At 39.5% G+C, this 15,675-nt stretch overlaps 1 protein-coding gene across 2 annotated transcripts in view; it reads right to left on the minus strand.

Annotated features, from left to right (window-relative positions):
* The window catches only part of SERPINI1 (serpin family I member 1), a 53,524-nt gene that overhangs the window by 23,896 nt on the left and 13,953 nt on the right, over window positions 1-15,675 (minus strand). For both annotated transcript variants that reach the window (XM_086618177.1, XM_086618178.1), the window contains exons 2-3: window positions 3,062-3,329; window positions 1,330-1,560 (exon numbers count right to left, since the gene is read on the minus strand). In XM_086618177.1, coding sequence (XP_086474303.1) covers window positions 1,330-1,560; window positions 3,062-3,311 — 481 coding nt within the window. In that variant the 5' untranslated portion in view covers window positions 3,312-3,329. The remainder of the gene's footprint in view (window positions 1-1,329; window positions 1,561-3,061; window positions 3,330-15,675) is intronic.

Raw genomic sequence — 15,675 nt, forward strand, 5'->3', positions numbered from 1 at the left:
CCTTGAGAAAACGAGCCTCCTCCGTCAGAGGCAGCAGGCAGGAGAGAAGATCTCGTGTCAGAGAGCAGGCTAAGGGATTGTTACTATCGCAACCCAACGCTGAGACCCGCAGCTGCCGTTGTTGGCTCTGCACAGCTCGTGCCAGGGCAACGGTCACGAGCTCGGCCGGCACGTGGCACGGACTCAGCAGGAGATTGTGCTGTTCTTAGGAAAAGAAAAAGAATTTTACTTTTCCTTCAGACAGACACCACATTTCTCTGAAAACATTCCACAATCTGCTGCATCACTTACGTTCCCTGTATTTCTGCAGCTTGAGATAAAGGGCAGAATTTATTATAAAAAAAATAGCTGCCATTTTCCCTTGGAAAAAACAGATCATTTCCGAAATGGAATAAGAGCATTATATGAGGTGTATGAGGGGATTCCGATACCTTCAAATTTACAGTGGTAAAACTGATGTTAGAGCCAGATCCCTGCTGAATTACTCTTAAAAATATCAATCTCCAGGGTGTGCTGATGAACTAGAACGAGATCATGCTTTGACCCCTACAATGGGAGACTAACTTCACTGTCACACCTTGAGACTCTGTGTGTATTCAGAAAGTGCCATATCTTTGAGATTCCACAGGCAAAGCAAGCACTGCATCGCACGGATCTGAACGCGCATGTTTACCTTGGTAATTTTGTGCTTGCTCCTCTGCTGCAAATTTTTGTTGTGAAACTCTGTTGACAGTCTTCCTAAAATCAACTACTCTGTCAACATGTTATCTAGCTTTCTCACATCGGAAAAGATTAAATTACAGGGTCTGATTTTGTGGTTCAAAATTATCTTTCATATTCCTTAGTATTTTATTTCTCAGTACCTTGTAATTATGAGTTCCTCAGACAGCTAGTGATACTCCACACATCCAAACCACAGGCCAATAACCCCTTTGTAGACAACTCTTCTACAGTTAGCAATTGTACTTACCTATTTTTCTTAATTTAATACCAAAATCAGTATTAAAATACTATTAAGATGCCTGCCATTAAAACATTCCCCTTCAATAAATGTTAAAGGTACTTTAAGATAGCAAGACAGGCGAAAAATTATTCAGACAGATACTACTAGAAGATTAGCAATGGCTAATATTAATTAATGACAGATCGTTCCTTCACAGGAGAATAACATAATTTCACAAAGAGCTGATACTAGAATTCTTTTTATGGGAGGACACACTTTAGTCTCAAAGAGAACAGATAAAAGCCAAGGCAACAATTTAACAACACTGTGTAACTTTGGAAACACAAATACTGCAGGAAATACATCAAAGAATCATGTGGACTTACTATTTGTATGATTCTCCACCCACTTATTGATGTGGGTAGCTACAGCTGCACTTTGGCTGAAATCTATGTTTTCTACTTCAGCTTTGAAGTATTTTTTCACCAACTGCAGAAATTTGTCGCTGATATGAAACCCATTCTGCACATAAAGGGAGTTGGCAATATTCAGAACATAATGACTTTCTTCAGTACTTGCCATGTCAGAAAGGTCCTTCAAGAAGGTAAACTCTTCACCTGAGGAAAGAAAAATAAATTCAGTGTTTCAGAAAAGAAAGTTATCCCACATTTTTTTCTGCTAAAAATTCGCAAGACATTTGTTGGGATTTTTTTCCATTAAATCAAAACTTTTTTTTTTTTTTTAATGCACTTGTTTCTAAACCTACACACACCTTCAGATCTGAAAGAACAATCTACGAAGCAGAACATATTATTCAGAGCTTAATTCTTCTACTACCTATAATTAGCATAATTAACGAGACATTTGGATCCCATCACAAAGCTATCAGTGGTGATTCCTTCAACAATAAAAGAGTAATTTAAAAATATTCTTATACATCAGACTTTTATGTCTTGCCACGACAAATCCTTATTAGAATTTTTATTACATCCTAAAAGCCAGTTGTTTAAAGAAAAATGAAGTTCAAGTTTTGAAGCTCAGGACTTCCCCACAGACTTCCCTCTGCAAAAAAACAGGTCTAGAATTTCCCAGGATGCTGCATGGTGTAATACAATATCATTTGTCTGGGTAACGAGGAATCCTGAGTAGGATTAAAATAGTCTGCTTTAAGATAGGAAGCTTGTACTGTTGCATCATCTACCTGAAGCTGAAATTTCTAATTAAAAAAAAAAAAAAAAAAAAAATCACACAAAAGCTTACAAATTGTGTGCAATGATATATCCCAAGCACAAATCAGAGCACTTTCACTGAATACCACTCATATGTAAGAACAGTAAATGGTCCAGCTCAATTCATCTGTGTAACTTCTTCAATTATAGCTAAGGGATAATTTATCAATGTTTTAGAGACAAACCACAGAACTAAATATATGCTGCAGTCTCCACAGAAAGGTATTATCTGCACAGTGGCACTGTTGATCACATCTTGAACAGGAATTCCTCCCCCAGATCCTTTCACCAAAGACTTAGAGTCCAGGACATTGTATAAATAGGAAATTTCATTCAGGTTTCAAACCAATTTCTTTGATCTATTGTGCTGAAACAGCCAAGATGCTCACAGCTCCTAAATTGGCTTGTATATCTGTATGTGACATTATACAATGCAGACAGAACACTAGCGACACAGAATTAGGGTAAAGAACCAAACAAGTTGTGACAAAGTAAGAGACATTTCCAATTAAATTACTAAGTTTTTCATACTTTCTTATAAGCAATATTGCTTATTTCATTATAATCCCTAAAAAGGATATTCCTAAAAATCTTCTTATAACCCTAGAGGCAAAGGTAAGCTTATTTTGCAGACAGAAACCAAGATCAGCAGTTAACTGCAACTGCTCAAGACTCAAATGTCCAAGCCAGAGTTGTATGTTAGCTTCTCTCAGCTCCTGCAGAATCCACTGGAGCATGCTGCAGCACGCTCGGGCCATCAAACAGGATGCCAGGAAGCCTACTGATTAATAACCCACAGACATGACCAGGCTACTTCCATCCTTGTTCAAGCATTGCCATCTGTTTAAGACAAAAAGCCTCACAGTAAAACACGATTAAAAGGCCTTACCATTTTTTAAGCTGTCAAAACCCAAAGAATGTCGAATTTCTTTCAAAGTGGTTCCATGGGCTCCAAGCTCTACCATTCCCATGGCTATTGCAATGCTCAGAGGAGAGAAAAGAATATTCTCATCTTCTCTCGTAGCTCGCAGCTGATTGTAAATATTCACAGAAAGCTCAGCAATGGTTTCATCAGGAAAATTTGTTTTGAAGGCTTTGCTTTGCAAAACAAGCAAAGACAACAGTCCAAGGAAATACATGTCTTGAGATTCGAAGATCTGCAAGATAAATTTTAGAGAAAATAAGTTAGCCTTTTTTTAAGTAATAAAAGATTCAACTCAAGAGGAAAAAAATAATAGTAAGTCTTAGTCTTAAACCGTGTGGAAAGAACCCCTAGTTCTGGAGTTCAATGCACAACTCAGTTATTTGGAGGAGAAATAAAAACATATACTGTTCAAACTGAAGTAATGATCTATTCAACAAAAATAACTTATTTCATCACGTGACTTCACGCTTTTGAAATCTTCCAGCAACAGATTAACAAAACACAGCTTCTACAGAAAAACATCTCAAAGACATAGCAACGCCTTCCTGCTTTCACTTTTTAATTTTGCTGTTATTGTTAAGCAATGTTGATCTGGAATTGGTATGTTTTTTCTGTACTTTTTCACCAAGGAGACTTACAAATCCACATTTCTTTCGTTTGACCTTCCAGCAAGACGTAACTTATTCATCTAAGTCACTCTAAGCTCCAAGCTGGTAAAACTATTTCAAGCACTGTCAGAGAGCTTGCTGACACCAGTGACAAACGAAATGTACCATGATGTTGCTCAGTTGCAAAACACATGGTAAGCAGCCAAAAATTCTTTGAAAGAAAAATAAATCTTGCCTTAGTTACCAAATGAAATCCCTTTTGTTAGTAAACAATGGTGAAAAGTCGGGTAGTTATGCTCGCTAAGAGACAACACCTGCTCAGAAATATTTGGAGGATAAAGTTACTGTATACACCAGTGAGAAGGATCTAATGGAGGAAACAAGTCAACTAAATAGAAAAAAGGGTTAGCACTAATGCTTTTGACTAATCCATCCCCCAAGCTTTGCTAAACTGCTTCAGTGAGCAACAGTTCTCACTCTATCCCAATTTAGCCCATCACACAACTACTGATATTAAAATTCCAGCTCCTGGAGCAGTGCACGGATGTCTCCATCCTTCCATTTCTCCTTTAAACTTCATGCTACCTTGGCGTTTGACCTCGTTCTGCTAAATGTCTCGGGTCAGAAACATCAGGCCACCAGAGCTTGCATTTCAGCTCCTTTTCTTTGCCGCTTATGATATCTCTGACACATAAAGAAGGGAAGACTCCTAAAGCAGTATGTTAAACAGTACAAGACTAAAAGCTTTCATCCAAAAGTGTTTACACGTTGTTTTGCCAGTCTGCAAGGCTTGTCAGCATGGGACAAATCCGTGTGAAACGCGCTGTTCTGCTGCTCGACTGAAGACAATTGGCATGCGCCCAGCCCAAGTGCCTCCACCTTGTACTTCCCAGCTCTCTGATGCCTGCAGCTACCCTGAGTTTCTGTATACCTGACAGAGAGACCCTTAGTAAGCTTTATGCAACATTTCCTCTTCAAAGGACTACGTAGCATTATCTAATTAACTCGCACAACACTGAATGATACATAATTTAAGCATTATTACTCACATTATATAGCTGAGAAAATATAAAAAGCAACAGGGTACACATACGTGCTCTGGCAGCAACTGATGCACTCACTAGTTAAGATTCTTCCTGTCCCCTAGCCAGGGATCAGCTTTTGTTTATTTTTGCACCGAGAAAAGGAAACACATGAACTGGTGCAGCAACCCCATGTGTTTCAGGGAGAAAGGACAGGCTCTTAGTGTGACATGGTGGCTGAAGCCTTGCTTCTCCCCTGCCTCACATCTCCTTTCTGATGAATTGCCCCTTTTCTGAATTTCTAATGAGCCCTCCTCTATGCTGGCATCACTTCATCTCTCTGGACTACCTGATCAATGTTTCTCTGATTCTTAGCAAGATACCAGAAATCCCCACGGAAGGTTCTCATTCTATTTAAGAATAGCACAGAACAAGTCATATATACTGCTGCTTCAAGGATGAAAGTTCAGTCTGAGCCATGACCACCGCTATTTATTTCATAAAGCCTGAGACAATCTTTTTATTGTCCAAAACATTATCACCATACCACAAACTTCCCCAATAACTGCTTTTCTTAACAGCAGTTAATTTTTTTTAGCCTGTCCATTTATTAATTATTGACTTGACGATATTAAGGTTTCTGTTATAGAAAATAACTTGATTTCTCCGTTTTCTTTGTGATTCTGGGCATTCCAGATTTCTTCATTAAAAAAAAACAAGAGCTCGCATCTCTCCTAATGTTACATAATATAAGGCTTCATTCAGCACATCACTGTGATAGACTGAGCCCAGGTGTTAGTCTCTCATCCTAAAAGCTGTACAAGGTGAGAAAGGCTGATAAACTCACGTTGTGCAGGAGGTCTACAGCAGTGCCAAAAACGGTACTCAAAACCCCCCACAGACTTAAGCAGAAGCTCATCTTACTTTTGTTGATAGTGAGCCCAAAGCATCATCGTGGCTTTTAAACTGGCCTGCAGATTTGGGGAACCTCACAACCTAAGCAAACAAGCTGTTGCTTAATGCAGAAGCAATTACACAGATAGCTACTGTTTCCCCCCAGGAGCGAGAACTGTTTGAGCTCACCTGGAGACCTGACAAGGTTACAACAGACAGAAGATAACCTTCAATTTTAAAAAAGGAAATTTCCCCAGCCTTTTACTTGCAGAGGCAGCTATTCAGCACTCAATCGCTGATCTTCTTCATATGCACTGCTGCCAGAAAGGCTGAAACAATCGCAGGAGGGTGAAATTTATACATCTTAATCAAGAGCTTAACATGGAGGTTAGACTATTTGAATGCTAATAAAATATTTGGTATCAGACAATGCTAAAAAAATCCAAATGATATATAAATCAAAGTCGTCTTTCTTGATCACTCTGGAAAGGCTCTTTATGTGAAATAATAAAGTTATATTTTTAATTAGATAGTTAGACAGAAAACAGAGTAAGTACATACATGAGGACAAATAAAATTCATACTGAAATCCTCTTACAAAACAAAGTACTAAACTTAAACTTAGTTTTTAAATACATGCTTAAATCCCATTGATGGCAACGCAAGAGGTAAGCTGTGCAGAATTAAAGTTCCCAGTGGGAATGAATTGAAGCCAAACAACTCAGATTTCCCCCCTGCCCATTTCACACCACTCTCAGTCTAGAGAGGTTTTAACAGAGTTCACAGTGACATTCCTCACACACATGTCCAGGGAAAAAGAAGCGAGCCAAGGAGGCAGGAATGAGCACCCAGGTACAGGCACAGGATGCGACCAGCTCTTTTGCTGGCAGTGCTCTCAAGATATTTGTGAAAACTCAGCTTTCTCACAATGTATTAATGAGAGTACAATGTAATGGAAGATGTTTTAAAGCAAAGTGAAGATCTGCGGGCGATGGTCAGTGGGGATAAGACTGTAAAACCGAACAGACATCTGATGAAGCCTTGCCAGCCAATGTGAAAATGATCTAATCTCATCAGTCTAATCGGAGATGTCTGAGGTAAATTCTTCACTTCAATTCTTTCTGCACATTTGGTAAAAGCATACACTGTTCTACTGACAACTGGGAATCCAGCTCTTGATTATCATTCTAGTCATAACGGTTACTGCTTCTCTGATTCTGCCTTACTTTAGGCAATATTACTTTTGGGTTTCTGCTTCCTCATGCCTCTTCGTGCAGCAGGTCTTGATCCAACAGACAGCTGAGCACTTATTATGGTGCAGCATGTTCTCAGCATCTCTCTTCAGCAAGAGTCAAGGGCACTCTGTTTTGTTTCCACAGCAATACGGAGGGCATTTTTAAAATCGACTGTATCCTATTCACAAACATACTTTAAGTGAAGGAAATGAAGCTGAACATTATGCATGTCCAGGAAGTTATACAATTTCCATGAGTATCATCAAACTTTTTAGTCAGTCTTTTAGACTCTTCCTCCAAGTCATCAGCAGTACAGTCTGTCATAGCAGTTCTGCATCAGTGAAATCTAATTAAGTAATACCACATCAGCTGAAAAGGAGTCAAAGTCCACACTGAACAATGTCTAAAAAAATCAAGAACCACCAGTTTCAAATGTTACTGCATGCATTTTGCATTTATTGGCTACCTATGTGAATGAAAAAGCTGTTAAAATTACCTTTGTTCCTCAGTCACACAGATGTTAAGACCAAAGATACGAATTTCTTGTTTGAGGGCAGGTCTCTGACAAAATTTAAGTTCTGTTTTGTTTTATCTTAATTGATGCATGAACACCGCTCTCTCCTACCAGGTAATCAAAGAATCAATGCAAACAGACAAACACTCTCCTTTCAATAGCCTCTTCCTGAAAAGCCGTTGTGTATCACAAATCCACGCTTGCTACAGAAATTTGTCAAAGTATTATTTTTGTTCTTGCTTGCAACTGTTTTTGGGGGAAAAAAGCAGCAACAGAACACTAAACAATGCAGTATTGCTTCAAACACCCGAGAAACATCTGTATCTCCAGATGAGACCTTAGTGCACAGTTCCACCTGTGCAGGTATTTGGTGGCTTTCACCACCAGTTCAATGTAAATCAGCTTCTCTAACATACATAGACTTCTTTAGTTGAACACCAACCCCTCTCAGTTTGATGTACCTACGCGATTCTTCTGGTGTTTGTGCTCTGCTTTTGTCTGATGGCTTCTTCTGCCTTTGGACACTGTTCTGTACTGAGTTTAAGAGTTTCTTAGAGACAACTTAAATAAAAGGCACTCCTCTTTCTCTCCCCCCCCCCACCTTATTTTTTGTCACCTCCCTCACATATTACTTAAAAACAATAAAAAAGAGATTCCAGATATACGTCATTCAGTAGGTACTTGCATTGAGGTCATGACTAGCTCAATTCTCAGGAAACTTTTTCTTTCAACATTTCAGAAAACTTCTGTAAAGATTTCACCAATTCTGAAACTCAGCCTACCACATTTCCACAACAGGTCACAAGCAGCTCAGTCTAAGGGCAGCATTCCTGTTCGTTTGCCCTGTGGCCAGCAGAGATGTACTCCTGTACCCAGGCAGAAGAAGTATCAGTTTTAATAATGTTTGAAGAAAAACATTCATAAGCTAGAATACAGGACTGATTAACTGTAGCTCTTGCCTTTCCCCGAGCATAAGGCTGAAGTGACTAAGACAAAGTAGAACAACATCGCCCCCTCACACCCCCAAACTCTGAACTATTCAGTTCATTACATATGCTTTCAGAAAAATGCAAAAGGGGCAAGCATCCTCTGTAAGCCAAGATATTTTGAGAGATATCAACAAATTCAAACTGAGTTCACAGACACGAAGTACTGTGAATTTTGAAACAGCGAGAATTGGACTCAATGTAGGCAGGTGCCAAAAATTCAGTTAAGGGTTGAATTCTAGTACCTTGTGCATGCCAGACAGGTTGAAAAATGAGGTTATAATTTCCTCGTCTTTTACACCTTTACAGACTGTGGGTTTTATAAAGAAACTCATTTATGGCTTTAAAAACCTACGATATATTGCCTTAGTTCCTCAGCACACAGAGACTAAACGAAGATCAGCTGCCTTAAAGATGACTCTTGGATACACACAAGCTAAACACCAAAGGTGTGGGAAGCACAAACGACAGAAACTGCTGATTCCTTCTGATCAGCGTATAAAAGAAAAGCTTGGGGAGAAAAGCAAGCGTGGTAACAGGACTGATTACGTTTTCTCCTGTAAAGAGCAGCATCTGCAGGAACAGACAGAGGTCTGGCAGAAAAATTTTGTAAAGTGAGAGATTAATTTACTTAGGGAACCAGACCTGCTGGTCAGAGCTAAAAAAAACTGTCTAGGTAGGAGCTGGGTGCTTCCTCCTTCCCCTCAACCCACCCAAAACTGTACCATGTTTGTTGCAGATTAATTACAAAAGGATATAAGTTTGGTGAAATTCAGCCACTACTGCTTTGCCAGTTAGTAAACATGTCAATTGCCACAGGCACCTTTATTCTAGATGATTTCTTGTTGGCAATCTTATCAAACAATACGTTATCAAAGGAGGAGGTAACAACAATTTAGAAAATCAACACAACTCTCCCTTTGAGAAGAAACCAGTGAACACCAGTTGAGCAGAGGAGAGGCATTGAGCAGTCAGCAAGATCATTAGTTGTTTGCCGAGGACCAGGCGGCGGTTGTCATGGCTACCCTGAAGGATGTGCAAAGGAGGTACATGGCCGCAAGGAAGAGCTCCTGAACTGGTCCAGGCTTGCCTTGGACACGCTGCCCTGCAACAAGACGGGGACCTGACTGTTACCACAAATCTCAAGATTCTTCGAAATCCACTTGATCAGCTCGTCCTGCAGAGCAACATAAGAATCGTTTCTTCAATCCTTTCTGCTTTGTCCAGGAATCCAACCTTTCACATTCTTATTTAAAGACTGGGAAAAAAATTGCATCTCCAGCTAGCATTACTCCAGCTAGAATGTTGTGGTTTTACCTCTAGAAAATCCCACATAAGTAATGCGGCACTTCCTCCCACCAGTTGTTTACTTTGTTCATCGTCCTTTTCCTCCCAGTCATTCTGCCACTCTCTCCCTCCAGCACAGATGACAGTGTACTGTGAAAGACGACTATAACCTGAGATGACTTAACCTGAAAAACTATTTCTTTTACATAACAAGTGAAAACGGGCAGGTATATAGGGGACAGCAGTGCAAAGGCTAACCGCTGCAATCAAGCACCTAAACGGGAACTCTCCATCCTACCAAGTGCTATAATATCTACTCACACAATCCACTGGGGCATGCTGACACGTGAAGCTGAGATACAGCAGAGTCTGCCTGAAGGTGAGCAGAGGTAAAAGCAAGCACCAACTCTCAGAGCAACAGCTGTGCAATTCATGAAGTATTATTGCTTACAGTCAGAACAACATACCCAAGGAAATGGGAGAATAACTAGACATTCACAAAATGTTTTAAGTTACAGCTATGGTGGTCACTGTAAGCAGTATACAAAGGTATCTACAAAGTACTTTGGTTATTAGAAGTGGTGACAATAACGAAGTCATACATGCTTCTTGGTACCAGGCAGACACATAAATGCTAGCTATGACACGTGTGACATTTAGCCAGCAAGTCAGCTCCTTCATGTTAGGGTATGTATTTACATTTCCTATGTTGTAAATAAATGTTTATCCCAAAAAATGTTTATCCTTAGCTTATGTGAGCATCTGACCTTGTCAAACAGAGATTCTACAGACACATCTAGAATCATTAGGCTTGTTTGAATGTTTGTTTCAGAGATATACAATGACATCCATGTTTCAATTTGCACAAGCATTAGTAATAAAGTTAGGGGATTTCATCACCATCTGTCAATTACGGAGTCACTGCCTTCTGGAGCAGGAAACCTTGAGGTTAATTTCATTAGAAAGCAGCACAATAACATATAGAAAATACAGGGGTATTTACACCTCTACTATACAGTGACTAAGACAAGGAAGAGTCATTCTATAAGAAGAGTTTGGGCCATACTAAAACCTTGATCTCCAACACAAAGAGCCCCTCAGGATTCTTTTTTTTTTTTTTCATTTTTTGAATGACCCCATAACACCAGCACCTTCTAGAAAAACTGAAAGGAAAACAGTACCCTGCAAACTCTCATATTGACAATTTCTACCATTAAATTCCAAATGTTTTTAAACTTTCATGGAGCTTGGCACTGAGTCACTAACCTGCTGAGGCAATTATGCAAGCCAAAGTTGTCTTAATTGAGCTTCCTCAAGCATAATCCCTCAGCTCCAATTAAAAAATAAAAAGAGATGCTGAGAAGCCATGTCCAAAATACTTAAATTTGAATAGCCTAAAGCAAACATCTAAATCCATGTCTAGACAATTAAGAAAAGGTGGTCGGTCTTATTTCAAAACTACTACTATAAGGCCTGCAACTGTGAGGACCCATAACCAAATTTCTCTATTTGTTTCTTCTGTCTAGAAGAAAAAAACTTTTAGAAATTCTTTGGCAGAGTGCTTCTATTTGTGACAGCTACAATGTGCCCCACAAAGTAAAAGCTATAAATAAGAAAACACAAACCAAACAAGCTCTGTGAAGGAGAAAATTTGAAATATTAAGAGCATTTGGAGATTCTAAAGGCTCAGAATTGAGAGTATGTACGTGGCCCTTCTGAGAAAGGCAAAAAAGCCTGACTGGGGAGAGCTTCAAGGCTAGAAATTGAAACACTGTATAGGATCTGCTTTCAACAGACCAAAAGGGGAGGGTTTTGTATGTCAAGTTCCATGTAAGCAGCTTAATCAGGAATAGATTGGGTTTTTTTACATATATTATATTTATGTTTCAGTGAGGGTTGTCAGTCTGTACTCCACTCTGAACAAAGTCACTCTCATGCATGTTGGTCTTGTGGTGAAGATGTTGCCTTGAATTTACTATGGAAGGAAGGACAATGCCCAGATACAGGAGGTGAAGTTGGGTCTTAGAGGCTCTCAAGAACCAATTTTGACAAGTTCTACTTTTGGAATTTCTTTTCTTTTCAATGAACAGGCCAACATAGTACTTCACTCCCCGTGCAACCATCTAGGGAAGATACCCAAATGAAATCATAGCATTATTTTTCCTCCCTCAGATTTCCTTAGGGTGGTTTGGGAAAGGAAGGAAAAAGGGTGTTATCTGATTCTGTAGTAGCAATTTTCTATCAAAAGAAGCAGAGATGGCACACTGCAATCAGTTATTTTAGACACAAGAACAACTTCCTGCCTGCTCTTGCATGTACTGCAAATTCCCTTACTTACAGTAAGTCACATTTCTGCTATTTTACTGTGAAATTCAGTTGATCAGCGAGCTCCCAGAAGCAAGCTCCCAACTATAATTTAATTAAAAGAGCAGTAGCTAAGTTTCACCATATGCAGCTGCCAGATGCAATCATTGCAGTTTAAGTCTAAAGGCGACGTTCCTGCATGTACTGGAGCGTAGTTTCATAAGTGAAGAAAGCTGTCACTTATGTCACAGACATCACTGTAATGCTTTACGATATTACAGTTTCTGCAGAACCAAAAAATACTAAGAATACCTTTTGTGAAAGCATTTACAGCGAGTGAGTTTGGAATACAATGTTTTGAGTGCCATATACTTTTTCTTGCATCTCCATATTTATGCACAAAGTCACTTGAAATGTGTTACATTAAACTATATACTTTGCCTGGCATTATACAAATTCTCACAGCCAATTTTAAACCTTCAAAAGCTGGAGGACTGAAGGACACAACTAATTAGGGATAAACAAAAACAGAACAGAAGCCCTTCACTATTCAGTGATTCAGAGGAATAGGGAATACTATCAAAAGTACCTTAAAATTGTCTCTATTTGGAGGAGACTTGCTGAATGCATTTCAAAAGCCAACCAACAAACTCATGTTTTAAAGGTCTTTAACCAAATGCAATGAAGAATGATGATCTTTAAATCACCCAAAAATAACTAGAAAAGGTATACATTAGCTGTGAAACAGTGTTTCAAAAGTTCAAAGCAGAAGTTAACTCTTCGAGACATTGTTGAGCTTCCTTCACAAGGACTTCAGAAGAAAAAAGATCAGGCTACGGACAAAACTATGTGAAGGTGATGAGGAAAGTTAATTAAAAAGTATCAGGACTTCAGAAAAGGAGTCTATCACTTCATAAACTGAATGTAAGTATGACACACAAACCAGCTTGCTTTCCTACAAAACAATATTGGCTTCAGACTTGCAATCAACATTGGGCTCCATTTCCATTTAAACAATGTCACTAATACCAAGAGAGTTGTTATTCACTGATGTTAACACTACTTAGATCAGAATTAGTTCCTTACAGTACAGTAATAAGACAGACAGATTGCTTTAGAAAAAAAAACAAACCAAAACAATTAAGCCTGGCATTAGATGTTACACTCTGATTAATCACAAACGGCAATTCCTTGTTACAAGGATTGTTATTTACAAGGCACAGACACTGTTTCTCCAACACTTCTCAGCTTTATGGCCCCTTTCTGTGCAGAAGATGCACGATCCCAGCAGCCACAGCCCCTGGTGAGCTTCCAGCCAGCTACAATCACTCTTAGAAGCAGCGGCATAAATCAGACAGGCTGTCGTGACAGCCACAGTCCTGACAGCCAGCAACAGACTGGTATGAAATGCTTGCCCGCACCATCTCTCGAGCCCAGCAGCATGCCAGTAGAGCTCCCCTAGCAGCCCTGGCACCTTCCATGCTGGCAGCAGCTCCGGAGCCAGCCTGGGGACATGCCGGCAGAGGTGGTGGCCAGGCCATTACCATCCAGTTAATAGAGCTGTCCTGGCACAGCAGCTGAAGCTGGACAGGACCTATGAAAGACCGTTTTTAAAACCAGTTGAAAGAGCTGTTTTGGCAAGTGTGCTGAGCATGACCAACAGAGCCACAGTTGACAGAAAAATCAAAATGAAAACAGCCTGTAAAGCCGGTCTTGCACAAAAACTTCAGAGACAAAAGGATGAGAGAGTCGCTCATAACGTGTTTACTTCTGAACCAGCAAAATGAAGTCAACGAAAAAGTTCATTTCATCCAGACCAGTAACTCTGAGATAAAAATATAGCACTACTATGTAAGCTTCACCACTTCAAGTATTACTCTAAGATAACACCATAAGGTCATTACAAAATAAAGACTTTTTTTTCTAAAAAACTACTGAATAATCTGGATGCAAAATTCAGCTAGTAGCAGGACTTTTCACTCTCTATCTCACAGTGGAGAAATGTCAAACAAGGTATATGACAAGAACTTCTTTTTGATGAGAAGGACGCTGATCACTGATATTCCCAAAGGAGTGGGACACATGGAAAGACCACGTGCGGAAGAAAATTAAACTACTTCTTCCTGCCCTAAGGCCAATTCCAATTCTTGCCTCTTAGGCTTCAGCATCATTGCCATCTGCTTTGCTAGTAGTTTTCATATATTTTCAAACATTTTCATTTTTCACTCTTATCTTCGCGATTTCTTTTAACTCCAGAACTTCAATTTTATTTTGCTTCCACTTGACAGCAGCTCTGCAAATATGTTTAAAAAGAAAAATAAAAAAAAAGCAACCAAACCAGGGCATCTGTCTGATTACAGAAATGATTACACACATCAATACAGGCAACTGATCAACTCACAGAGTATCTGGACAGGAGGAAAAACCAAGTAGTGTGGCATAGTGGATAGAATTGACACTAAAATCCTCACTTCTTTCTTCACCTCATCATTCAAGTTCTTTCTCCCTCTTGCTTCCTCCTAAGTGTCCATGAACTTACCAGCTCAAGGGAAAAAAAAAAAGAAAAAAGGAAACAGTAGTAGCCTCATACTGTTTGAGCTGGGCGAGCTGGCAGGGTACGAAGACAAGGAGCAAATTCAGTGCCCTGCTTGTGTTACTGAAACTGTTCAGAGGGAATATCTGGAACAGCAGCAATTTCAAGAGATAAATGGGAAAGTTGGAAACGAAAAGAGAGAGGCAAAGAGGAAAAAAACAATCCCTGCTGTGCAGCTATCTTATCCACAACAGAAGATACGCAACAACCAAAGAAATACAGCTTCTTCAGTTAAGAGGCAAAAAACAAGGCTCATTTTACTGGGGGGGGGGGGGGGGGGAGGGAGAGAGAGAGAGAAGAAAATATTCACATTTTTGTTGAAATAGTTTTGTTTATTCTGGCCTTGGAGATCTGTAGCTGTTGATATATCCCTCTTGGCTCACCACGGACAGAACAGCTCAGTTTACAGCCCAGTATTCAAGCTGCGCCTGGACGGCGGAACCTGGCCCTGAAGCACACTTCTGCGGATCACTGTTCAAGCCTCATTGCTTTGTGTTTGTGGGAACTGATGCTGTTCCAAGTGTTCTCTCCACGACAAGCCACATAAACAGCGCATGCAGGGAGCTGGATTTGTCTTCATCTTGCTTATTCTCCTACACAGAGAAGTTCGTACCATGTTAGATCTGATTATAAATGCTAAAGCAGTTCACGTGAACTAGAGAAATTGTGAAGAGCTGAAGAAACAGTCCAGCCCTGTTGTCCACTGGCTCCCATCTGTACAACCTCTTTGTGTCTATATAAACACATTCATGGTATGTTTTACACAGGGTGTTTGGGACTTTTTTTGGCATTTTTTGTTTGGTTTTTTTTTTTCTTCCAAATGTTTTTAAACTGGTTTTTATAATTTAAAAACTCCAATACTTTACAGAAAGTGAACAAGTCATTTCCCTCATTCAGAATTAAAAACGAGGGTTGAAATCTCATTGTCTTGCCCTCCCAAAAATAGACTACCTGTTTTCCAGCAAGTCTTAGGTGTTTCCTCTAGGATTTCTTATGGCAAGTTAATATTAATTCTACCTTTTGTTAGAGAGACTATAATACTACTCCCATTTTTTGTATTATATGCTATGATTCATGCGCGTCTAATATTTTTACATTGGTGGGTAATATACACATTCTTATTAAAAATTAGGTT

This window comes from Tauraco erythrolophus, chromosome 11, assembly GCF_009769465.1.
Source record: "Tauraco erythrolophus isolate bTauEry1 chromosome 11, bTauEry1.pri, whole genome shotgun sequence".
In the NCBI taxonomy this organism is placed as follows: Eukaryota; Metazoa; Chordata; class Aves; order Musophagiformes; family Musophagidae; genus Tauraco; species Tauraco erythrolophus.